The 23,063-nt window shown below is 33.4% G+C and overlaps 2 protein-coding genes across 2 annotated transcripts; both read left to right on the top strand.

Moving 5' to 3' along the window:
• The first annotated feature begins 486 nt into the window (after positions 1 to 486).
• LOC116012054 (monogalactosyldiacylglycerol synthase 2, chloroplastic) lies at positions 487 to 3,643 on the top strand. The gene is made up of 7 exons (XM_031251525.1): positions 487 to 1,127; positions 1,384 to 1,556; positions 1,875 to 2,036; positions 2,134 to 2,275; positions 2,371 to 2,658; positions 2,773 to 2,847; positions 2,944 to 3,643. Exons 1-7 carry the CDS (start codon positions 867 to 869, stop codon positions 3,202 to 3,204), a joined length of 1,362 nt encoding a protein of 453 aa, XP_031107385.1. The 5' UTR covers positions 487 to 866; the 3' UTR covers positions 3,205 to 3,643.
• An 8,328-nt stretch (positions 3,644 to 11,971) lies between these two features.
• Positions 11,972 to 16,908, top strand: LOC116013325 (ubiquitin C-terminal hydrolase 22). The gene is made up of 3 exons (XM_031253010.1): positions 11,972 to 13,159; positions 13,586 to 13,710; positions 15,369 to 16,908. The coding sequence occupies exons 1-3, from the start codon at positions 12,204 to 12,206 to the stop codon at positions 16,133 to 16,135; spliced, it is 1,848 nt and encodes a 615-aa protein (XP_031108870.1). The 5' UTR covers positions 11,972 to 12,203; the 3' UTR covers positions 16,136 to 16,908.
• The last annotated feature ends 6,155 nt before the right edge of the window (positions 16,909 to 23,063 follow it).

Raw genomic sequence — 23,063 nt, 5'->3', positions numbered from 1 at the left:
GAGATGGCGACTAGAATTGATTGCCGGTTGACTTTTCCGGTGATCGGCGTCATCGTCGAAGGTGGTTTTTAATCGGAAATGATTTATGATATTATCACAAATTACCAACCTGTTTTTGAACTTTATTACACAAAAAATAAGATGTTAAAGAATTTAATTACACCTTTAAAAAATTTAGATATTTAATTAACTTTTCAAGTAAAATTAGAGAGCCTATTTGATTCTTTTCCCAATTAGTAATAACTAATAAGATGCGAAGCGAGTCCTTTAGTTATTTATAAATTGTTTATTTACAACTTGTAATTCCATTAGGGGCAGTGGGGCATCATCAAATAAATAATTAAAACAATTCCACATCAACTATTAATGTGGGCTACTACATTAATTGCCCTGTAAGAAGATTCGAATCTACCCATTCGAACATTCCGAGCTTCCGGCACAAAAATGCGAATCCAACGGCCACAAATTCCTCTCTTCTTAGTCACCAAATTAAAGCTCTTAATGATGGCATAATTCATCTTCAAAAAAACAATGATGGTATAATTCCCAGTATAATCTGCCCCTCCTGTCTTCTTATAACAGGAAAAACCTCCAAATCTTTCCTCGAACTCAGATCCTTCTCTGGCTCAGATTGTCTTCTTCCTCAGACGGTTTAACATTTTCTCCTCTTTCTTTTCATTTTACCAATCTTTCTTCAACCTTACTGACAAACGCCGGAAAACCCACTTTCCGGCAGCTAAAGGGTGTTTGTTTCTCCAAGGTTCTTGAGATTTAGTGTTGTGTTTCATGCTGGGGTGTAACATATAAAAAAAAGTTGGTAACTTTGTATATATAGACATAAAAAAGATATTTGTGTGTGTTGGGAAATGGTGGTTAGAGTGAATTCGCCTCGAAAATCGATACACACAGTGTTGGAGAGAGTTGGGGTTTATGGGTTTGGCGGCGGCAGCCAGAAGAGGCGCAAGTATGATGTTCAGGAAGAAGATGATACCATGGAAATGGTGCAGATTGGAGCTGAGAGGACCAAGAATGTGTTGATTCTCATGAGTGACACCGGCGGCGGCCACCGTGCTTCGGCGGAGGCGATTCGTGATGCCTTCAACCTGGAATTTGGTGATGAATACAGGGTAAGGTTGAAATTGCATTTCATTACCTTTATATTCCTTTAAATCTGTAATCTTTTTATTCAGAGATTAAGCTTTTGAAAATAGGAATTTATAGCCCTGGACTGGTTAGTTAAAACAAGTTGTTTTGTTCTGTTGGCAAATTTAAACTTAGAATTGAACAAATCTGGTTTTTAGTTTTTGTTTCATTTCATAATGTTTTTTAATATGTAATGATGTGTTGTTTTAAAATTCTTGGCTTATGTTTTTATTTTTGCAGGTTTTTGTGAAGGATGTTTGGAAGGAATTCACTGGCTGGCCATTGAACAACATGGAGCAGCAGTACAAGTTCTTTATTAATCATGTGCAGCTTTGGAAGGTTGCATTTCACGGTACATCGCCCCGGTGGATTCATTCTGTTTACCTTGCTGCCATTGCTGCCTACTATGCAAAGTAAACTTCTTGTTCGATTTCGCCATTTTGCTTTATGCGTAGTCTATGATCCATGATCCAACAAACTCTGTTGCTTCTAAATGGTCTTTGATTATATACATTTGATTGCCCTTTTGCTTTATGCATAGTCTATGAATCTATGATCCCATGATCCAACAACCTTTGTTGCTTCTAAATGGTCTTCGACTATACAGATTTGATTCTCGGGCTACTGCCATGATTTAGTTGATTCGTTACTATGTTTTAGATTTATAGCGTGTGTGGGTCCAATGGTTTCAATGTTTTCCTTATATGATGAATTTCCATGAAATCTTATAGGGAGGTAGAGGCTGGGCTAATGGAGTATAAGCCGGACATTATAATTAGTGTTCATCCTCTTATGCAACACATTCCATTGTTGGTTCTTAAATGGCAAGGACTACAGAAGAAAGTAATATTTGTCACTGTCATTACAGATCTCAATTCTTGTCATCGCACATGGTAAATTGTTATTATCATTACATTCTGTGTTTCTTTTTTCATCTCTCAGGTTCGATTGCATTATAACTCTAATAAGCAAAACTGGATTTATGTTTAGGTTTCACCCTGGTGTCAACCGGCTGTATTGTCCCTCGGAGGAGGTAGCGAAGAGGGCTTTGCTAGATGGCTTAGACGAATCTCAAACGCGTGTCTTTGGGTTGCCTATTCGGCCCTCTTTCTGTCGTGCAGTTCTCTCTAAGGTGAATGTCAATTTTCGTTTCTTGCTTGAGCCCCGGGGGTTTATTCTCTATTTGTCCTTGTTTCTTATTGGTTTTTCGATTGTGATGCTGCATAGAACGAGCTAAGATTAGAACTAGAGCTAGATCTAACATTGCCAGCAGTTTTGCTGATGGGGGGAGGCGAAGGGATGGGCCCGGTGAAGAAAACTGCAGAAGCTCTCGAGGAAGCTCTGTTTGATAAAGAACGTGGGAGGCCGATTGGACAAATGGTTGTCATATGCGGGCGCAATGAAGCCCTCGCTGCCTCATTACGAGAGCTCGAATGGGACATTCCTATTAAGGTTAAAGGTTTTGAGAAACAAATGGAAAAATGGATGGCAGCTTGTGACTGCATTATCACAAAGGTATGCGTTATGGCTATTGCATTGTCTGCAACTCTGCATTATGTTTAATTTCGTCTATATTATCTCGACTCTCGGATTACTTTACCAATCGATTTGTACTTGACAATGGTTTAGGCCGGACCTGGCACAATTGCAGAAGCGTTAATCCGAGGACTTCCCATTATTCTCAACGATTACATTCCCGGACAAGTTAGTGAACTTTCCATGTTTCATTTACCATTTCCAGCAAAATTGCTGATTTCACTAGATCATTGGTTAAACCATTCTTTCACTTCACATTCACAGGAAAAGGGGAATGTACCATATGTAGTTGAGAATGGCGCGGGTGTTTTCACCCGAAGCCCCAAGGAGACAGCTAGAATCGTAGCCGACTGGTTTAGTACCAAAACCAACGAGCTCAAGACGATGTCTGAGAACGCGCTCAAACTCGCGCAACCAAATGCCGTGTTTGATATTGTGAAGGACATTCATGATCTTGCATCTCAAAGGGGCCCTCTTGCAGACATTCCTTACATGTTCACATCATCATTCTCAAGCTTAATTTAATTAGCCATGTTGGACTAAGGTTTGCTGTACTAGGATGTTATGTACAGAATTGTAGCATTTGTTGTTCTCATTCTTTGGCCCCTATGGCTTGAATGCACAATCTAAGCTATAAATTTTTTGTAGACAAACTCCATCTTTTCAGTCCCAACACAACAGAGTTGGGATTTTTTTTTCCTTGTCTAGTATTTTGGGTGAGTAGAGTAAATCCAGCCTTGTGACCTTAGCCGACAAAGGACCACAAGGAAGTAAACCAGCTTAAGTTGCTCATAGCTAATCGGCTCAAATCAAGAAGGTCAATAAGTTGTTCTCACTAGAAGTTGAACTTGTAATCTTGTGGTTATTAAGTCAATAGCATATCCAACTTGATTAGGGTTACCCCTTTTCATCTAATATTTATGTCAACGGTTGAAATGGTAATATATACCAATATGATTTATAATCATTATACCGATATAAGTTATTTTTCAAAATATAGCGTGATAAGGTATACATTTACAAAATTTTAAAATCATCTATTTGTTTCATAATATGTTTTCTGAGACTTCACTTTCTTGCCAAAAACGTCACCAAGACAATGACATCCATGCATAGCTTCCATGTCTTAGATAACTTATGTAAGAAGTGGTCTATATTGAATTGCTTAGCTTGCTACACTTGTCATACGTTACCTGAGAATTATTGTTTACAAGGATGTTAGGCTCAGAAGCAAAATGTTCCTTTCTACCTTAGTTTTCACAACTGTTTCAAAAAAAAGGCTTAGAAGCAAAATGTTCCTTTCTACCTTAGTTTTCACAACTTTGTCTTTTACCTAAACAACATTATCTTCTCTTGGATTTCCTTTTCCACACTTGGCTTCAACAAATAACAAACTTACCTTGGATTCCACGTACCAATCAATGAATTTTTATTTTTTTTAGTACTATTGACTATGTTAGGATACAGTATCCGTCCATACATACTTTCTCAATCTATTAAAATACAAAGAGTCAATGCCCTGACTCTCGACCCCAAGGTCTTTGGTAATATATACCAATATGATTTAATTAGCCATGTTGGACTAAGGTTTGTTGTACTTTAAAGCTTTGCACCAAGTACAAGAGGTATGATACTGATTGACATTGTAATCTTTCTCTTAGTTTGGTGGTGGTGGTGTTTATTAAGTACAGTATAATAACTCTTATACACATACGCACACACTATTTTTCATTTTTTTTAGTGTATAAAGGAAATTGATTTCAAGAGCTCTTATATATAAACTATTTGAAATTAACATATCTTAGTATGAACTCATCAGATAATTAAAATAAATTTTGTTATAAAGAATTAAAGATGTAGCATAAATTTTAATACCTCAGTTTAGTGTTTGGGAATATGCTATTAGGATTGTGGATGACATAATTGATGCCCTAATGATTCACTTTTAAGAAAGATGCATGTGAAAAAGACAGATGTAAAAGATGCCATGAAAGGAAGCAAGTTGCAAATAATTGTACCCAAGTTATAGCCATTAATAATTAAGCACAGTAGAAAGGCATGCTGATCATTTATGTTTTAAAAAATAAAAAATAAAAATAAAAATACTTTTTTAAGAGTAAAATTTCCATTGAATGCCTTGAATTTTATTGAAGAAAAAAAGAGCGGAAAAATTTTTATTGAATTGAATAAAGAAAGAATGAAAAAATTAAAATTTATTTTTTTTAATTAATTGAAATGTGTATGTCATTAGTGAATAAAAATATAAAAAAAAATAAAATTAATTATGTATGTCTATACAAAGAGTTAATACTACCTTTATTGAAGATCAATCTCATGACCTCTTATTTGAAAAATATGATTATTCATTTTATTATCGAGTAGTATTCTTGATTACATAATGTTGTTTCTCTTTCTTCGTGTCCAATTGGGATTTGTTTTGAAGGAGACAGTTTTGTACTTGAGACAGTGTGGGGAGCTAACAGCAAAGCATTACTTGAGCATATATTATATTATTGCAAACTTTAAGCATTCATACAATAATTTTGCTTTTGTTTCAATTATCTTACACTTGACGTCTGTTCTTTTAGCTTCACTTTTTTTTTTCCTTGCAAGTTGCAACAACATACCTAGCTAAGGCCATCCGCAGCCTGTTATTCCCCTCCTTGTAATAAAGCGTATATGGCTTCTTCTTTTTTTTTTTTCTTTTTTTTTTTAATTTTTATTTATTTATTTTTTAAATGACACGTAATTGCTGCTTTGCAATTATGACATTTCAGAATTGCAAGCAGCAAGAATGAGGCTTTTAAATAATAATAATAATAATATTATTATTATTAGTATTATTTTATTGATGAAGGTAGATAATTCTCAATAACAAATTACAAGACTGAAAGAGTTCCTATATGAGAGTTAGCATAAAACTCTCCTAACCTATAGGAACTTATTATTGACTAACTAAGAGCCATTACAAATATAACTATATAATATAAATGTATTTAAATGTCACATGACTAACATTATTATCTAAAAAAAAAATAGTATTATTTTATTAATAAAATAAATAGTTTTTTTAATAATGTGATGTGATAGTGTGACCATTGTATTTTTGAAAGATAAAGAGAGAAATACATGGATTATGGATATAAAATAAATATTAGATTATTGGAAATTTAGTGATAATGTTATGAATTTGATCGGGACTATAGTATTTATGATCCTAATATAATGATAATAATAATACTAATAATAAAATGATATATAATAGTAATAGTAAGACCAGCAGTATAATGGTACTAAAGAGAAGAGATAATTCATTTCTCTCGTATTCACCTCTGATCAATTGTACAAAGGGGATGTGGGTTTATACTTTATAGTTTATATAGCATCAGGATGTAGAGTAAACAAATATAATTTATACAAAAATGGAACAATTGTTCAGACTAGGTATGTTGGCGTGTCACTTGTTAAAGGAGAGCGTTTATGTCTAATACTTACTGCCTGTAAGTAATGTCTCGAACTGATTTCTTGAATGTTGTCGTGGATAGTGCTTGAACTAATATGTTGAATATCTATTTCTAACATTATCTTCACATTTGCATCCACCACATCAGTTTAAAATCACCATTTTGTTTTTACACTATTCCAATAACTTCCAATTATCTTCTAGATGCTCTAAGGCTTTTATCCATTGAATGCCTGCAGACCAACATCAAAAAAGAAAGCCACATCAACTTCTAAAACAACACGTTTGGTTCACGGAATGAATTTTGAGGTAGTAGGATTGCTAATCCATAAGGAATGGAATATGCAAGGAATAGAATATGAATTGTATTCTATTGTTTGGTTCGTGGAAGGAATAGACTTTAGGAATTATATTATAGTGTTTGGTTGGTTTACGGAATAGAATTCAAATATGTTTTAAAAGACATAAATACCCTTATAAAATATGTAGTAGTAGTAGTAGTAGTAATAATAATAATAATAATAATAATAATAATAATAATACCTAGGGGGCTAGGAATATCTATTCCCCTTGCAAGAGGAATAGGTCATTCCTAGGAATATTGTTTTTGGGAATAGAAGGTTTTACCAAACAGCGGAATAGGCCTATTACTAGGAATGCTATTTCATTCTAGGCCTATTTCGCGAACCAAACGTGCCATAAGAGAGTAAATTAGAAGGATAAGGCATGCTGGGCTCATTAGTGATGAGTGGCAAACAACTTAAAAAAAAACAACCACAACCACGTTATAATATACTTCATGTCCCATTTTACCCGTCTTACTTTCCTTTTTAATTTGTTCCAAAATATTGTCCTCTTTCCAAAATTGAACATCACCATCATTTTACTTTTCCCAATTTACGCTTATGAGGAAAAAGTAAGGGACATGATTGAAAAGCACATTACATTTACTTTAATTTTTTAAAAAGCATGTAAAAAGTAAATAAGACAACCAATTCGAAACGGAGAGAGTAGTATCCTAGCCTTATTCATAGTAAAGTTACATTAAAATATAATGGGAAAGGCTGAAATATGCCATTCATTTTGTAAGAAAAATGAAATTAAGCTATCCAACTCTAAAAAGTTTTAAACATGTCATTGAGCTTTAAAAAATATGATAATTAAAACACTTTTACACCTTATAGCAGGTTAAAAACAAGTTATACCTAATTAAGATGGTACACTAAAATTTTAAATACCAACTCATTTATTTATTGCTAATTTAGATGCCTAATAATAATAATAATTATAATTATAATAATAATAATTATTATTATTATTAGTGAAAATTAGATTTTTCGTTCCTAAGTTATATGATAATTGTAGAATTTGTCTCTAATTGTTGGTTATACTCACTTTTCGTCCTTAAGTTATCATTGGCATTGCACTTTTCGTCCTTTTTACTAACAAAATATTATGGATGAAATTTGCAACTTTAAGGTCCGTTTGGAAAGCAGAAAAATGACTTCTGGAAAATGAGTTATTTTCCGGAAAACAGTTTCATTTCCAGTGTTTGGATGTATTATGAAAAACTGTCTTTGTGTGTTTGGTTCATTTTTTGGAAAATGGATAGAATTGTATAATTAAACATTGTAATTGTTTTATTTAAAATATAAAAAATTATAATAGTTATTAAAATAATGGTATTTAATAAAAAAAATAGAATTTATAAAATAAAAATAAAAATAAAAAAAATAAAATGTAGCAAAGGTTTCCGGCGGTTTCCCACCGCCTTGGTCCATGATCATGGGTGATATGACTTGGTTTTGGTCGAAAACATGCGAAACAGCTATTCTGGCGATTCCGGAAAAATGAACTGATTTTCCTTGGTCAACGGAAAACATTTTTCGTTGACCACATTTTCCCGACATTGCCAAACACAAAAAACTCGGAAAACATTTTTCGGAAGTCATTTTACGGGTTACCAAACACACCCTTAATATAGCTTAGGGACGAAAAGTACAACGCTGATGATAGCTTAGGGGTGAAAAATGAGCACGACCAACATTTAAGGACAAATTCTATAATTACCTAATAACTTAGGGACGAAATATACAATTTTCCCTTGTTATTATTATTATTAGCTAATACTCCGTAGTTTTGATTTTTGAACCATGTGGCAAATTATGCTATGGACCCAGGCCTATGTTCACAAATTTAGAATTCTATGTTCACAATTTTAGAACTCGATATACAAAATTACATTACTCAATATTCACAATTTTTGAACTCTATATTCACAATTTTGTTATATAGATTCAAAAATTATGTTATACTGTTGAACATAGAGTTTTGATACTGTTAAACATAGAGTTATGAAATTATGAACATAGTGTTATAAAATTGTGAACATAGTGTTATGAAATTGTGAACGTAGAACTATAAAATTGTGAATATGAAATTATGAAATTGTGAAAATGAAATTATGAAATTGTGAACATGAAGTTATAAAACTATGAACATGGAGTTATGAAATTGTGAACATGGAGTTATAAATTATGAACATAGAGTTATGAAATTATGAACATAGACTCAGGTCCATGGCATAACAACTGGAACTATGGTGTACCAATTTGATTTAAATGCATTGGGCTTCAAGAAGAGGCTAATACTAAATATGAAGTACTTAAAAGCATTAGTAAGGCCCAATACAATGTAGTCACCACTAAGAAAGTAAGAAAGGAGTTGAAGTTTGAAGTGTTGAAAATTTTGTTTTCTTATTCAAATTGTATCTTACCAGTCGAGTTTTATTGAATTGTCTTGCAGCATTTTTCTTTAGATTTTGTCATTTTAAAATCCGATCTTACCTTCATTATTTCATAATATTCTGTCAGTGTTCTTTTTTTTCCACAAAATTTTTCAATGATCAGCGTTAATCGCCCATTATTATTAACTTCTGTAGAGGGAAAAATGGTCTAAAGCCTTCCACAATAGTGAGATTTTATTACGATTTTTTAAGAGTGTGATTAGGAAAGAGAACATGGTAGAAAAATAAAAAAAAAAACAAAAACTGATTAAATCAAAAAAAGAAAAAGAATAAAGTAGTGGCAACCAATCAAATTTTGAAAGCATCCACGTGTTGTACCATGCAACCGATCAAATTCAAATGGGGTCCACTTGACTGTAAAATCTCTTCACTTGCAGGAGAGCCTCAATTTGCCTCTCTTCTCTCTCTTTCTGCCAAGGTGGCAAATTATTTCTTAAAAAACGTGATAACTTTGCTATTGGGAACAGCCTAAGTGAAAAGATTGAGGACAAAAGATATGGTACTTTTTTACTCTCATTCTTTACCACTTTGCCCAATTTGTAATTATGGCGTCTGGTTGGAGGGAATAAATTAAGGGGGAAAGAAATTGTAATTCAATAGGAAAAGAATAATGTGAAAATAAAGTAAGAATTCAAATTGTGTTGTTTGGTAAGGAAGAATAGAATTATTGGGAATGAGAAGAGAAGAAGTTATATGAAAACTAAAATGCTCGTGTAATAACAATAACAATAATAATAATAATGAAGGGTAATTTAGTCATTTTCTTTGTTTTTTTTTTCCTTCCCAGATTTGCTAAATTCCAATTCATAGGGATACATGAATTGCAATTCCACAAATGGAGGGAATTGTAATTCCCTATAACCAAACACTGTAGTTTCTAGCTCCGCTGAATTACGTCGTAATTAAATTGGAATTCATGTCAACCGAACATCTTATTAGTGGTAGAAGGAAAAATCATAAATGTTGACCTACTTTGTATAAAATGGGATGCCAATTAGCAACTTTTGCAAAGAGTTTTACTACATAGACTCTCAATTTATATTCCCTCACTTTTATTACCTACATGACAACCATTGATGAGTTATATATCTTATTTTGTGGGTCTTAAAGAAAATGTCAACATCAAAAGTTTAAGTGAAAGAGTGAAAGAGTAAAAATTGAGAATAGAATTAAGGAGTATTTTCCTTTTGCAAATGGGGTAAAACTGCCAAAAGCTGAAAATGCAATGTACCAAAATTGACCCAAAAAAACTCCCTTTTTTCTGCAGCTTTTCAGATTTTGGTATTATGGGGGTGTCCAATATAATACCAAATTTTCTTTGCAGAAAATTCATTAATGTTTTGTTTGCCTAGTCTTGTAGATGAGGAATTGAAGGAATTACTAAAGCTTGTAGGTGCCCTTTTCTTTCACATGAAACTTTATTCTGCTAAGAAATACAGTACTGTACACCTTTTACAAGAGTCATTTTTACTGGTTTTTGTAGTTTAAAATGTCACCAAAAAGCAAAGACTTAGTCTTATATTAGCTCCAATCTAGTTGGGTAGTTGTATTGATTCATTGTCTTTTAGGAGATAAAACTGTTACAAATGAATCCATAGATTAGACATTGCTATGCTTTTAATTAAGAAATAGACATTGTTTTTTGTAACGTTTAAAAACCGTTTATTGTTTAGAATAGGGCGAAAACACTTGAACCTTTTGTTGTTGGGATTTGATGCAGATACCTTACTTGGTAGAAGAAGAAAGATTTGCATCTATGTAAATTCAATTCCTACCTTGAAGCTGCAAACAAGAACAGGGAAATTGTAGCTTTGCTAGCAGGAATTGAAGAATCTACCAATTAAAGTGTGGTTAAGTAGATATCATGTGCTGTCTTATTCCCCTTAATTAATTGAAAATAATTGTGATAATTTTATGTTTATTTACAACTTTCATGGTTGTTAGTGACTTCTGATGAATAATCTTACTTAATTTGCTACCTCAAAGAAAATTAAAGCTAATGTCTTGTCCATCTTCCAATCAATAGTTGAAATATGGTGTTGGTTTTTTCAGATTGTAAACCAATCACTGGATTAGTCAATGTAGGTTAGCTGAAATGTGAGGGAACCTACTCCCCCATCTCCGATAGTTATATCGTGGACTAGGGTCCACAGTCTAGTCCACAGTGCATTGTAGACCATGGTGCTTGATGCCCACAATGAGCCACCCTCACAATAGCGAAACTCCCACATTGCGATCTGTTAGGTGGGAGTATTAGTTCCTAAATGATAGATTATGAACAAAGATAAATAATCGAGTCTTGATAGCAGCTCTGGGAGCCCATGCCCAAAAGAATTTTGAACACTTTATTAAGAGCAAATACCAATTTTTGATCCTACGAGTATTAGCAAAATGATAATTTTGGTCCACATGTTTAATTTCTATCAATTTTCATCTACAACTATTGTTTTAGTACCAATTTTCATTCTCGAATATTGTTTTAGTATCAAAATTCATTACGTCGGTCACCCATTCTTTTAAGACATGATAAAATATGAAATTGTTAAAGGTAGTTTCGTCGTTATCAAATTAAAACATCAATTTGAGCATGAATAAATAGATTTAAGCCATAAGATTAATATTAATTATCAGTTCTTCTCCTCAAATTAAGATATGATGATGATGATGAGAACTGCAAATTGAGATCGATCTTATGACTTAAATTCTTTTATTCATGCTCAAATTGGAATCTTAAGTTGAAAAAAAGGCAAAAGATACTCTTAAAAATTTTAGATTTCGTCATGCTTTAAACGGATGGGTGATCGTTGTGATTAATTTTGGCACTAAAATAACAATCGTGAATAAAAGTTGGTACTAAAACAATAGTGGTGAATGGAAATTGGTAGAAACTAAAGACAGGATTAAAATTGTCATTTTATTAATACTCGTGAAATCAAAATTGATATTTGCTCCTTTATTAGTTATGATGTAAATTATGTGTAATTAGCAATAATTAACAATAAATATTAAATCCAAAATCCAGTACCCTCTTTCCCTTTCTAGTTTTGCTTCTCTGTTTCTGTATCGTAATTCTTTCAGAGTTTCAGTCTTTCACTCAGCCGTTTGCCATAAATATCTCTCTTTGATCCATTCATTCATCAATCCATCCAGTTGCTATTCGAGTTCCCATTCATTTGATTCGATCTTTTTGTCGGCAATCTGATACCCATTTCGGTGGATAAACTTGATTTGGGTTTCGCATTTCCAGCCACATCAATGTCATCATCAGCTAGCTCGGGAAATCATAGCTATCAAATCCCACGATCCATTCTGGATCGGACCCAATCCGGGAATCCGGACCCAGATGCCCATCGGTTCGGCAATCAGACGGGAATCAAGTCGTTGGCGGTTTGCAGCCCTAGCAATGCTAACTGTCCGCATTTGCCTATGCTCCGATCGAAATTTGTGCCCAATCCGTTCCAGAATCTACGGGCGTGTCTGAGGGTTAGGCCTCTAGGGAGGGCGTCTATCCGCCGCGAGCCGACGAATGAGGTCGTCAGATGCGGAGCGTGCGGGCTGGCTGGGCCACGGCTGTACGCTTGCGTCACTTGCGCCGCGGTGTTCTGCCATCTCCACGCGCCGCCGCACGCGGCGGAGTCGTCGCACCACGTCTCCGTTGACGTCGATCGCGCTGAGCTGTTCTGCTGCTCGTGCCTGGACCAGGTTTATGATTTGGATTTCGACGCGGCTGTGGTCCTAGCGCAAACGGAGGCCGCGATGATCGGATCCATCCACCAGCAGCCGCCGCCGCCACAGGAGAGCTTAAGAAAGCGGCGGCGCGTGGATTACAAACCCTGGTCGCCCGATCTGAAAGAGCAAGTCCTGATTGTAGAAAACTCGATGCCGTTATCGACTCTAACCGGAAACGGAAACGAATCCGAGTCAGCAGACCGTCCCTGGGGATTGAGAGGCCTGAACAATCTAGGCAATACGTGCTTTATGAACTCTGTATTGCAAGCATTGCTGCACACACCGCCACTGAGGAACTATTTTCTGAGTGATAAGCATAACAGATATTTTTGCCAGCAGAAAAATAGGAGTATCACCACAAGATCTAAAGAAGATAGTAATAAAAATGTGAAACTGTGTTTGGCTTGTGATTTGGATGCGATGTTCTCTGCTGTTTTTTCTGGGGAGCAAGCTCCATATAGCCCTGCAAAGTTCTTGTACAGGTCTGCATTGATTTGGGTTGTCTTTTGTGTTCATTGTGGAGTTTTTGAAGTGGCTATGAACAATAGATCCAGTGATCTGCAATTTTTGTAGCTTTTGTTGAAAGGTGTATAATGGGGTATCCATTCTGATCATAACTTAAATCGAGTTAGGGCAATACTAGCTTTTCAGTTGTGATGTAACTATCACATCTTTACTGTGTCACAGTGAAAATATTTAGTTTTAAATGTTTTTTGGACTGTCCTCCCTAAGATATTGCTTAGTTTGCATGTGATTTTTTTTGGTCTCTGAAGTGACAAAGAAGTTGTCTCTCTCTCTCTGTATTTTAAATTTGAAATTTTAAGGAATTGGTCTTTGCAAGGTTTTGATTAGCTTCACGCAATTTGTGATTTTGGTGGCTTTAAGTTTTATTTTTATTTTTATTACAGTTGGTGGCAGCATGCAAATAACCTTGCAAGTTATGAACAGCAGGATGCCCATGAATTTTTCATTTCCATGCTTGATGCACTTCATGAGAGGTTGCAGAATGATAAGTGCAAGCCTCAGAATTCAGGTAGTTTGGTCATTGTTGAAACCATAATGTAGTTCTTACACCTAATTTCTTTTCCATGTATAGTTTTAACTTTGAAGTGCTTTTAGTGCCCTAGTCCAGTAGGTCTGTTAGTAGGCCTAAAAAGATCTAATCTTTCTGTAAAGAGGTTTCTCAATTCTGTGTAGATTTATTCTATGGAGATCATGGGATTTAATCATCAAATTTTCCATCTTTCATTTTTGCTGGAAAAGCAGATGCTTTGTTAGTTAATCATCCAGGTGCTAAACTCTTGAATTTAGGACTCATAGTATTAAGTTCTTTTTTCTTGAGAAAATAAAATTAGCTAATGTCGTGTATCTGTGTTTATATGTGTCACATGAATGATCTGTTTTGTAAGAATATTTGTTATGGCATTGAAGTGAAATATGGTTCTTTAATGTGTTGTGTTGATTATCCAACGACTTTGGAAGAAAGTTGCAAAACAAACATGGCAATTGAAATCACTTATCATTGCTGTTATGCAACTATTACTAATGGGAATATAGAATCACAATTCACAAAAATAAATTTTACTATGCTGGTAGCCCATAGTGACGTAGTCTTAACCCCAAACTTGGAATAGGATGATGATAGAATTAGACGCTTAAGATTCTTAGATAATTATTGATTTGTCTTGTTAAGCAAGAATTAAAATACTCCATATGCTTTATGTCTGGTTGTAGTGGAAGGGCTGGGAGCCCTGACCGACATGTCCTGCATAGTTCAGGATCTGTTTGTTTGTCATTGTATACTAGCATCTCACTGAATCATGGCAACTGGAAATCTTGTTGTCAATTGATTAGTGCATTTAACTGCAGGCTGTGAGTTTAGGTCCCTCCTTTGACCTAGGCATTGATGAATTCGCAAGTGTTCACAGATAACAGATTTAGGACTATTTCTCAAACTGCAAGCTTCCATCTTCTTCAGTAAGTCTCAATTTTTTTTGTCTAATTGGTTAGTAATTGGGCCTAGGATCTTTCTCGTGCGACATCACCTCTGCTTATTTCGAGTTCTACCATTTTTAGGGTCTTCACTTCGAGACAGCTGATCTCAAAGATTGAAGAGAGTTTGAAGTTTCCAGCCTCTGCTAGGTTGATTGCTGGCTATATCCTTTTGTAATTCCTTTATGGCATAGCATTTTTGGAAAATTAAAGACTTTGGTTACCTTCAGGTTCTTCAGGAGAATTGTTAAATCTTTTTGGGAATCTCTTTGTAGCTCTACCTTATGTTAATAGGTTATCATTTTGAGCTGCAAACTCTTCATTGTAGGTAAATGTGTCACTTCAATTCTCTCTTGCCAGTAGGGTAGTATATACAGTTGAGATGAGGTTACCCTTATTTTTCTATTGTCTAATTGAGTAAATAACAAAAATAATACATCCATGTTTGGTATTGCCTTGTTACATACTGAATGAGCTTAAAATAATTTTTCTTCTTATTATGTGTCTTAGGAGCAATATTTTTGCCCAAGAGTTTCTTGTTTGGTTTAAATTTGTTATTCATATTTGCTATGAATCATTAACACATGATTATAAACTCCAGTTTTCAATTTAAAAAAAATTTTCAATACACAATATGCTGCAAACATTAACATTTTTTATTGTTATTTCAAATATAATTGGAGTTATTCTCTTATGCAGGCAGTGGAAACTGTTGTATTGCTCACAAAGTGTTCTCTGGAATCTTACGGTCTGATGTCATGTGTACAGCTTGTGGCTTCACTTCTACAACATATGATCCCTGTGTTGACATCTCATTAGATTTGGAACCAAACCAAGGGACTTCTGGGAAGATGACGTCCACAAAATCTCATCACTCAAACTATAGACAAGCAGACTTAGTGAATTCTAGCAATAGTGGAATTTCTACATTGGTGGGATGTTTAGACCGTTTTACAAGACCTGAGAAATTAGGGTCTGACCAAAAATTTTTTTGCCAACAGTGTCAAGTTAGTCAGGAGTCTCTTAAACAGATGTCCATAAGAAAACTGCCCTTGGTATCCTGTTTCCATATCAAAAGATTTGAGCACTCCCATATTCGGAAAATGTCCAGAAAGATTGACCGCTATCTGCAGTTTCCTTTTTCCTTGGACATGGCACCTTATCTCTCTTCCTCTATATTAAGGAACCGGTTTGGAAACAGACTTTTCTCCTTTGACGGGGATGAAGAAGATGCCTCCAGTGAATTGTCATCAGAGTTTGAATTGTTTGCTGTCATCACACATAATGGTAAACTTGATGCTGGCCATTATGTGACTTATTTGAGGTTAAGTAATCAATGGTACAAATGTGATGATGCATGGATTACGCAGGTAAGTGAAAGTATAGTGAGAGCTGCACAGGGATATATGATGTTCTATGTGCAGAAAATGCTTTACTACAAGGCAAGTGAAAAACAAGAGGTCTAGCACAAGACATTCAGGAGCAGAGAATTTTGCGATACTGCACCCCTGCACTGGATAAAACTGAAATCACAGAGGAATGCTTATCAAAGCCGAGTCCTGTTGAATCGTTAGCTTTGGGCACGACCACATATGGTGAAAGACTAAAGCTTTTCTCTCTGATTCTTGGCAGTATCGGATGGTGATGGCTTATTCTCGGCTGGAGTCCAATGCAAACCTGAACTTTCAAGGTCAACCTCCCTAACCCTCTGGGAAATTTTGATGAGAAGAGCTGAAGAAATACTGATTCCTTGCATAGAAACAATGCAGGGAACTTGATTTGATTCCTTTTTAATTCATTTGTCCCCACCCCCAACATTTAAAAAGAGGGGGGAAATACAAAAAGGAAAAGGGTAACACCTGAAAGAAACCCTTCTAGTTCCTCGTCATGCATTCATTCATACACGGCTGACTAAAGATTACTTTTTAGTTGCATTGTTGGTTTTCTCCTCATCATGAAATCATGATTCAGTGTGCTTGCTGAGACTTGTGGTGTTGAATTTGATGAGCCACCTAACCCAAAATTTGTTTTTAATGGCACTCCAATTTCAGATTTGTGTGCTGATCTCTTTGGTGAATGAAAATTAACCATTGTGCCACATGATGGGATTGCTTATCTTTATGTGGGATCTACTAATTTATACTGCATTTCCCATAGAGATTGTAAATTTATGTTCTTGTCTAATCACATCAACATATCTGCACTGCATTTTCAGTGGAGATTAAGCATACTTGTATAAGCTCTTTAGTATTTTATGGTGCGCCTGCCATAGCAGCCTTTTATTTCTAAGAATGAAAAGTAGGAGTTGAACTATGTGTATGCAGTACTCCTTGGAAACTCTAATTTCAAATAGGACTTGGGATCATTACATCCAATTTGCACAAACAAAATTATACATTCACATATTTCACTGTTCCTTATCATATATTTAATCATTTTAATGAACCGGTTATGTAATGTAAATTTCTTTGGCCTCAAACGATAGTAAAATTTGTACATATTGATACTTAAGCAAATTTTATATGAAGATTTGAGTTTATGAAAAAAAAAAAAAATCGTCGTAGAGCATTCGTGCTGATACCGTGTTGTGAAATTGGATATATCTCGCGTGAACAGTTGTATTGTGGAAAATATAATAGACATAAAGAAGCAATAAAGTAGAGAGAAGACTAGAAATATAGAGAGAATCATCAATATTTATTAATCATCCTTTAATTTCAATATATACAAGATATACAAAGTTCTTGTTCTAGTATAATTACAATACTATAAAGGGTCACACTTGTGTGAGATCGTCTCACGAATCTTTATTCATGAGACGGATCGGGTCGCGTCGAAACAACATGCAAATGCTATACTTATATGTGCAAATGTCATACACTTATATGCTCAAATGTAATACTAATTAGGAATACAATTTTTGTTACTTATAAGAGAAAAAGTAATACATTTTTCATAATAAGTAATGTTGACAAGTGCCCCTTATAAGGGAAAATATAACACTTTTGAGGAAAAATGTAATACTTTTAAATCGAAATGTAAAAGTATTGTACTTTTCTTTAAAAGTATTACATTTACCCTTATAACAAAAAATTTATTCCTGATTAGTATTCTATTTGAGCATATAAGTGTGACATTTGTGCGTATAAGTATTATATTTGCATTTTGACCCGACCCGTCTCACGGTGAAACGGGCTCACACAAGTTTTTGCCTACTATAAAGGATAAAGATGTATTATCGTAGTATACTACCTTTAGTAATGTCCACATATATTTATTTACAACAATAAAATAAATAATAAGAATGTCGATTATTATAAATAAAAAAGAAATGTCATTAATTTTAATATTCAACATTACTATATTAAGGGTGAGTATTTTGAGTTTCAGTTTGGTTTTTATGTTTTGATAAAAGGAAATCATTTTGTTTAAAATATTAGTTTGGTCTGATTTCGGTTCAGTGTGGTTTTTGCTCAAATTTTGGGTCTGTTTGAGGATTCAAACTCTTTACTTCTCTAATAATTATTTATTTATTTTCACTTTTTCAAATGTCTAATGCAAACTACAATTCAAATTTACAAACAAACATCATTAGTATTTATACTTGAGTTATTTTGTAAATACAAAAACATGAGCATAAATAAATAAATAAATAAATATATATATATATATATATATATATATATAGGGTCATGTTCAGGTGTGGCCGCGCCTTCCCGTGCGGTTTACACCACTCAATGTTAAGAAATGCACCACTCAATATTAAGAAATGCACCACACAAATAAGCATTATTAGGTACACATCACCAAAAACACACCACTAGGTATGAAAAAATACACCACACAGTGTTCAGAAATGCACAATTAGAAACATGAGAGCTATGAGGTGTTTTTATGCATTTTCATTGTGGTGCATTTCGTAACATTGAGTAGTGGTGCATTTCGTAACATTGAGTGGTGTAAACCGCACGACCGCACGGGAAGGCACGGCCACATTTGAATAGAAATCTATATACGGTGTCATTATTACTTTTGTTTCTTACAATTTTATTTTTGCTAGCATTTCTCCCCTCTTTATGTTGTTGGATAACTTGTTGCAAAAGGTTTTTTTTTTTCTCTTTTTTTTTTCTTTGTAATATAGAGTAAATTAAGCTTGACAAAAACAAAAAAATAAAATAAATGTCAATATGTTATTGCCATAAATAATTTATTAAAATATCAAAACTCTAACATGAAGTATATTAAAAGATAACAAGCATGCACATGTGCATTCATATTATCTCTTAATCAATCATTTGTATATAAATTTTTCAAAACATAATAAAATACGAAAATGATATGAAAAAAACATATAGATATGCCAAATATCATAAATATCTTAATTCTTCAAATACCAAGAACCTTGTGGTCCAGTGGTATCAAACCCTTCCCTTTATATGGGAGGTGGTGGGTTTGAGTCTTCTGACTCTTGTGCTTCAAAGATAGTGCATTCTAATAGAGTTAGTAGTATTAAAAAAAAAATCTTAATTCTTCAAATTAGGTCCCTTGGGCACCAGCACCACCAGGACAAACATTTGACTAAAAAATGTGAAGAGCCTAAGACACTACCTCTATCAAAATAAGCAGCAGTTCCGGGCATGAACTTGCATTGCTTGCAAAACTTGAGATCATGCGTTGTTTCATGGCTGGTAGCTCTGATAATGGAAGATCAGAAATAGGAGGTCTGACTTTTTCGGCCTCACACAAAGCTTGATTTAGTTTCATTTCATCTTGAATTAGCATTTCAAGTTTACTAATTCGGGAAGACATAATTTGCGTGTTCGTGTACACTCATGAAGAGATTCATGAATACTTCATTACCAAACACCTGCACATGTTCATGAACGAAGTTCATGAACAAGACATAGTTTACGTTCACGAACAATAACCAAACAAACAACACAACTATATATGTTTGTGAACATGTTCGCGGACATTATTAAACGAACACTTAAAGATCTTGTTCGCGAACATTACTAAACGAACATAAACGAGCTTGTTCGCTAACATTACTAAAGAAACACAAACGATCTTGTTCATGATTTCTTAGCAAACGAGCTTACCACTGTTCAGACTTTGTTCATTTATTAACCGAGCTCTAAATTTTATTTGTTAATGCTCATTTAGCTTAATAAACGAACATAAACAAATGCTTACCGAACACGAACACGAGTAGTTTGTCGAAAGCTCTGTTCGCTAACACCCCTAGACGCGACCATCAACTTGTCTGGTAGCTGCATGGGAGTTGGATGCGTACTGAGACATGATAAGGGGATGTTCGTGGCAGCTAGAGGAGCTAGCAGGAGACACACTTTCAGTTATAGAGAGGCAGACGCATTAGCAATCTGTGATTCACTATCCTGGCTCAGTTCACACACTCAAGGTTCTGTTATTGTTGAGTCTGATTCCCAACAAGTGGTCCAGAGCTTCTATTGAAATGAAGGGGAGTCTTCCTTTCATATCATTTTAGCTTATATTAAAAACTTAATGAGTATGTTTGCTTAGTGTTGTTTAGTCTTTGTGAAGCGATCCGCGAATCAGGCTGCCCATCTGTTAGCTAGACAGTCTGTTTCTATTGCTGGTTGCTCGGAGTGGTTCACGAGTCCTCCTCCTATCATTTGTAACGCCCTTCTTTCGGATTTGAATTAATGCAATTATCTATGGTTTTCAAAAAAGTAAGTATGGAGAGCTCAAAAGCTACGACATCATTAGAGACAGAATCAGTGGTTTGGGCAGAGGTTTTGGTTTTATCGTGTTCGTAGACAGCTTTGTTGTTGAACATGTCTTGAGTGACACCCATGTCATCCTCGGGAAAAAAGGTATTATCTGCGTTTTTTATTTAACTTCACCACGATATGATCCGATAGGATATAGTTTTTTTTTTCTTTAATTTATCACTAGTATTTTTACCTGTGCGTTGCACAAAATGGATTTGTTATAATATTTTAAGAATATTTAGATCGATATACAATTATATAAATTATAACATCAAAAATTATATAGTGCAATTGATGAAATTGGTTGAATCTATTATGCTTTCTGATTTTTCCTTGATTGAATTATAGCAAATAATTGTCCAATTACCCATGCGATGCACAAATAAATTCTTTTTATTATATATTTAGATAATAAAATTAAATATGAAATTATAAAATAAAATCTAATATTGAATGTGTCCATTTATTTGATTATAAGATTAATGCAAAAGTATCACTCAATTAATTGAATAATATATAACTTGTTTGTCTATAATTATCTTAAAAAAATCGATATGTAATATGACTTATGTAATTATATTATTACTAAAATACATATGGAAAAAATGAGAAAGAATTAAATTTTAATTATTATAAAAATAAATTCAACGACCAATGTTTAGCTTAATTACCATAATAATTATTAGTCAATTACACAAATATATGTGTAATTGTTCTTTTATACCTTAAGTATATTTATTTTCACCATATCGCATTTAGTTTTTTCTTCCTTTTCCATATCTGAATGAATTAGTTGTATTTATTATAAAAAATCCAACAACTCATCTTTAATTGTATAATAATCTGTGTAATTATTAGCTTAATTAACATAATAATAATTATTCAATTATACTAATATCTATTTAATTAGTTTCTTAATTACCATAATAATTACGGAGTATTAGGTAATCATATTTGCTGAAATAATTGTAATATCTATGTATTAAATAATGACTGAAAATATAATAAGCATCCAAATACTCTTGATTTCCATTCATATTTTCTACCATAGATACGGAAATAAAAAAAATGTAAACAAAATGTGTACCATGTATATCTACTCTAAAATAATTCGGGAGTGGTCTTTTAACGACGAATATTTGAATCCGTCGCTATCAGTTTTTATATATTGTATATCAAATATCCATCGCTAGCGACGGATACGTTTCCGTCGCTAGATAGCTATAGATATTAATATCAGTCACTATTTCGTCGCTATATTGTCAAAAAAAATAATTATATGCTTTGAACGATAGCGACAGATAGTGTGCCGTCGCTAATCCGTAGAAAAAAATATTATTTAATCAGCTCGCCAAAAATCCGTCGCTAAGCCGTCTCAAATTTATGCGCGGCAATTTGCCGCTAAAATTAGCAACAGATTTGGCGACAAATATATTCTGTCGCAACGTACCGTCGCTAATCCGTCGCTAACTTCCAATTTTTTGAAAATAAATAAATCCGTCGCTATTACGTCGTTAAATTAGCAACGGAATGAATCCGTCGCAAAATCCGTCGTTATTTCCGCGTTTTTTTTGTAGTGTTACCAATTATGTTATTATGTTATTAGATAATTACATAATTAATATGTATTTTCTACACGGTATTAAGCAATTACGTTAATACGTGAATATAAACAAAATATTACTCATTAATAGATATTAGTTAATTTCCATTTTACATTTTCTTACCAAATAAGCTTTATTAATTATTTGACCAATAAAATATTTAATTAATTGACTACAAAAGTTTGGGCGGGAAAAATGAAATAGGAGGGTTTTACTTTTATATATAGTATATATTAATAAGTCTTTTCTACACAGTATTATGTTTTTACGTTAATACGTGAATATAAAAAATAATATTACCAATTAATAGATATTAGTTAATTTCTATTTTATATTTTCTTATCAAATAAGTTTTATAAATTATTTGACCAATAAAATATTTAATTAATTTACTACAAAAGTTTGGTCGGGGAAAATGAAATAAGATATTTCACTTTTATATATAGTAATAAATTAATAAGTCTTTTTTACACGGTATTATGTTATTACGTTAATACGTGAATATAAAAAACAATATTACCAATTAATAGATACTCGTATTAGTTAATTTCCATTTTACATGTTCTTACCAAATAAGTTTTATTATTTATTTGACCAATAAAATATTTAATTAATTAATTACAAAAGTTTGAGCCGGGAATGAAATAGAAAGATTTTACTTTAAATTTTTTGTGAAATATGTGTATACCCATCATTTTATATGTTAACCGCTAACTTAAACAACTAATTTTATCAAACATCTTTTTACAAATCGTTGTTATAATTCGCTGGTCAAATCCAGTAATATAATCCGCTATTTGTTAACCGAGCTAATACAATACACGGATTGCCCAACAAGGTATCATATGAAACGAAGCATATTTTAGAAATTTGAATGTAATAATGTTTTATTTAGAGATCTCTGTACAGCGCAATCTAATATACCTCCATAGTTACAACAACTCAACAAAACTCCAAAACCCAAAAGCAAACAAACCCCCAAAGATTCCAATTCTACAAGTTTATTATTTTTTTAAATAGAGAATTTGGATAAT

This window comes from Ipomoea triloba, chromosome 3, assembly GCF_003576645.1.
Source record: "Ipomoea triloba cultivar NCNSP0323 chromosome 3, ASM357664v1".
Lineage (NCBI taxonomy): Eukaryota > Viridiplantae > Streptophyta > Magnoliopsida > Solanales > Convolvulaceae > Ipomoea > Ipomoea triloba.
The sequence above is the reverse complement of the archived record's forward strand: the minus strand, read 5'-3'. Positions and strand labels throughout refer to the sequence as shown.

Bases quoted from the DNA above. Each gene is read 5' to 3' on its own strand.
- LOC116012054 (XM_031251525.1), top strand. From the start codon at position 867: ATGGTGGTTAGAGTGAATTCGCCTCGAAAATCGATACACACAGTGTTG. The intron at 1,128-1,383 runs GTAAGGTTGAAA...TTATTTTTGCAG, and splicing joins AATTTGGTGATGAATACAGG to GTTTTTGTGAAGGATGTTTG. The intron at 1,557-1,874 runs GTAAACTTCTTG...GAAATCTTATAG, and splicing joins ATTGCTGCCTACTATGCAAA to GGAGGTAGAGGCTGGGCTAA.
- LOC116013325 (XM_031253010.1), top strand. From the start codon at position 12,204: ATGTCATCATCAGCTAGCTCGGGAAATCATAGCTATCAAATCCCACGA. The intron at 13,160-13,585 runs GTCTGCATTGAT...TTTTTATTACAG, and splicing joins CCTGCAAAGTTCTTGTACAG to TTGGTGGCAGCATGCAAATA. The intron at 13,711-15,368 runs GTAGTTTGGTCA...TCTCTTATGCAG, and splicing joins GTGCAAGCCTCAGAATTCAG to GCAGTGGAAACTGTTGTATT.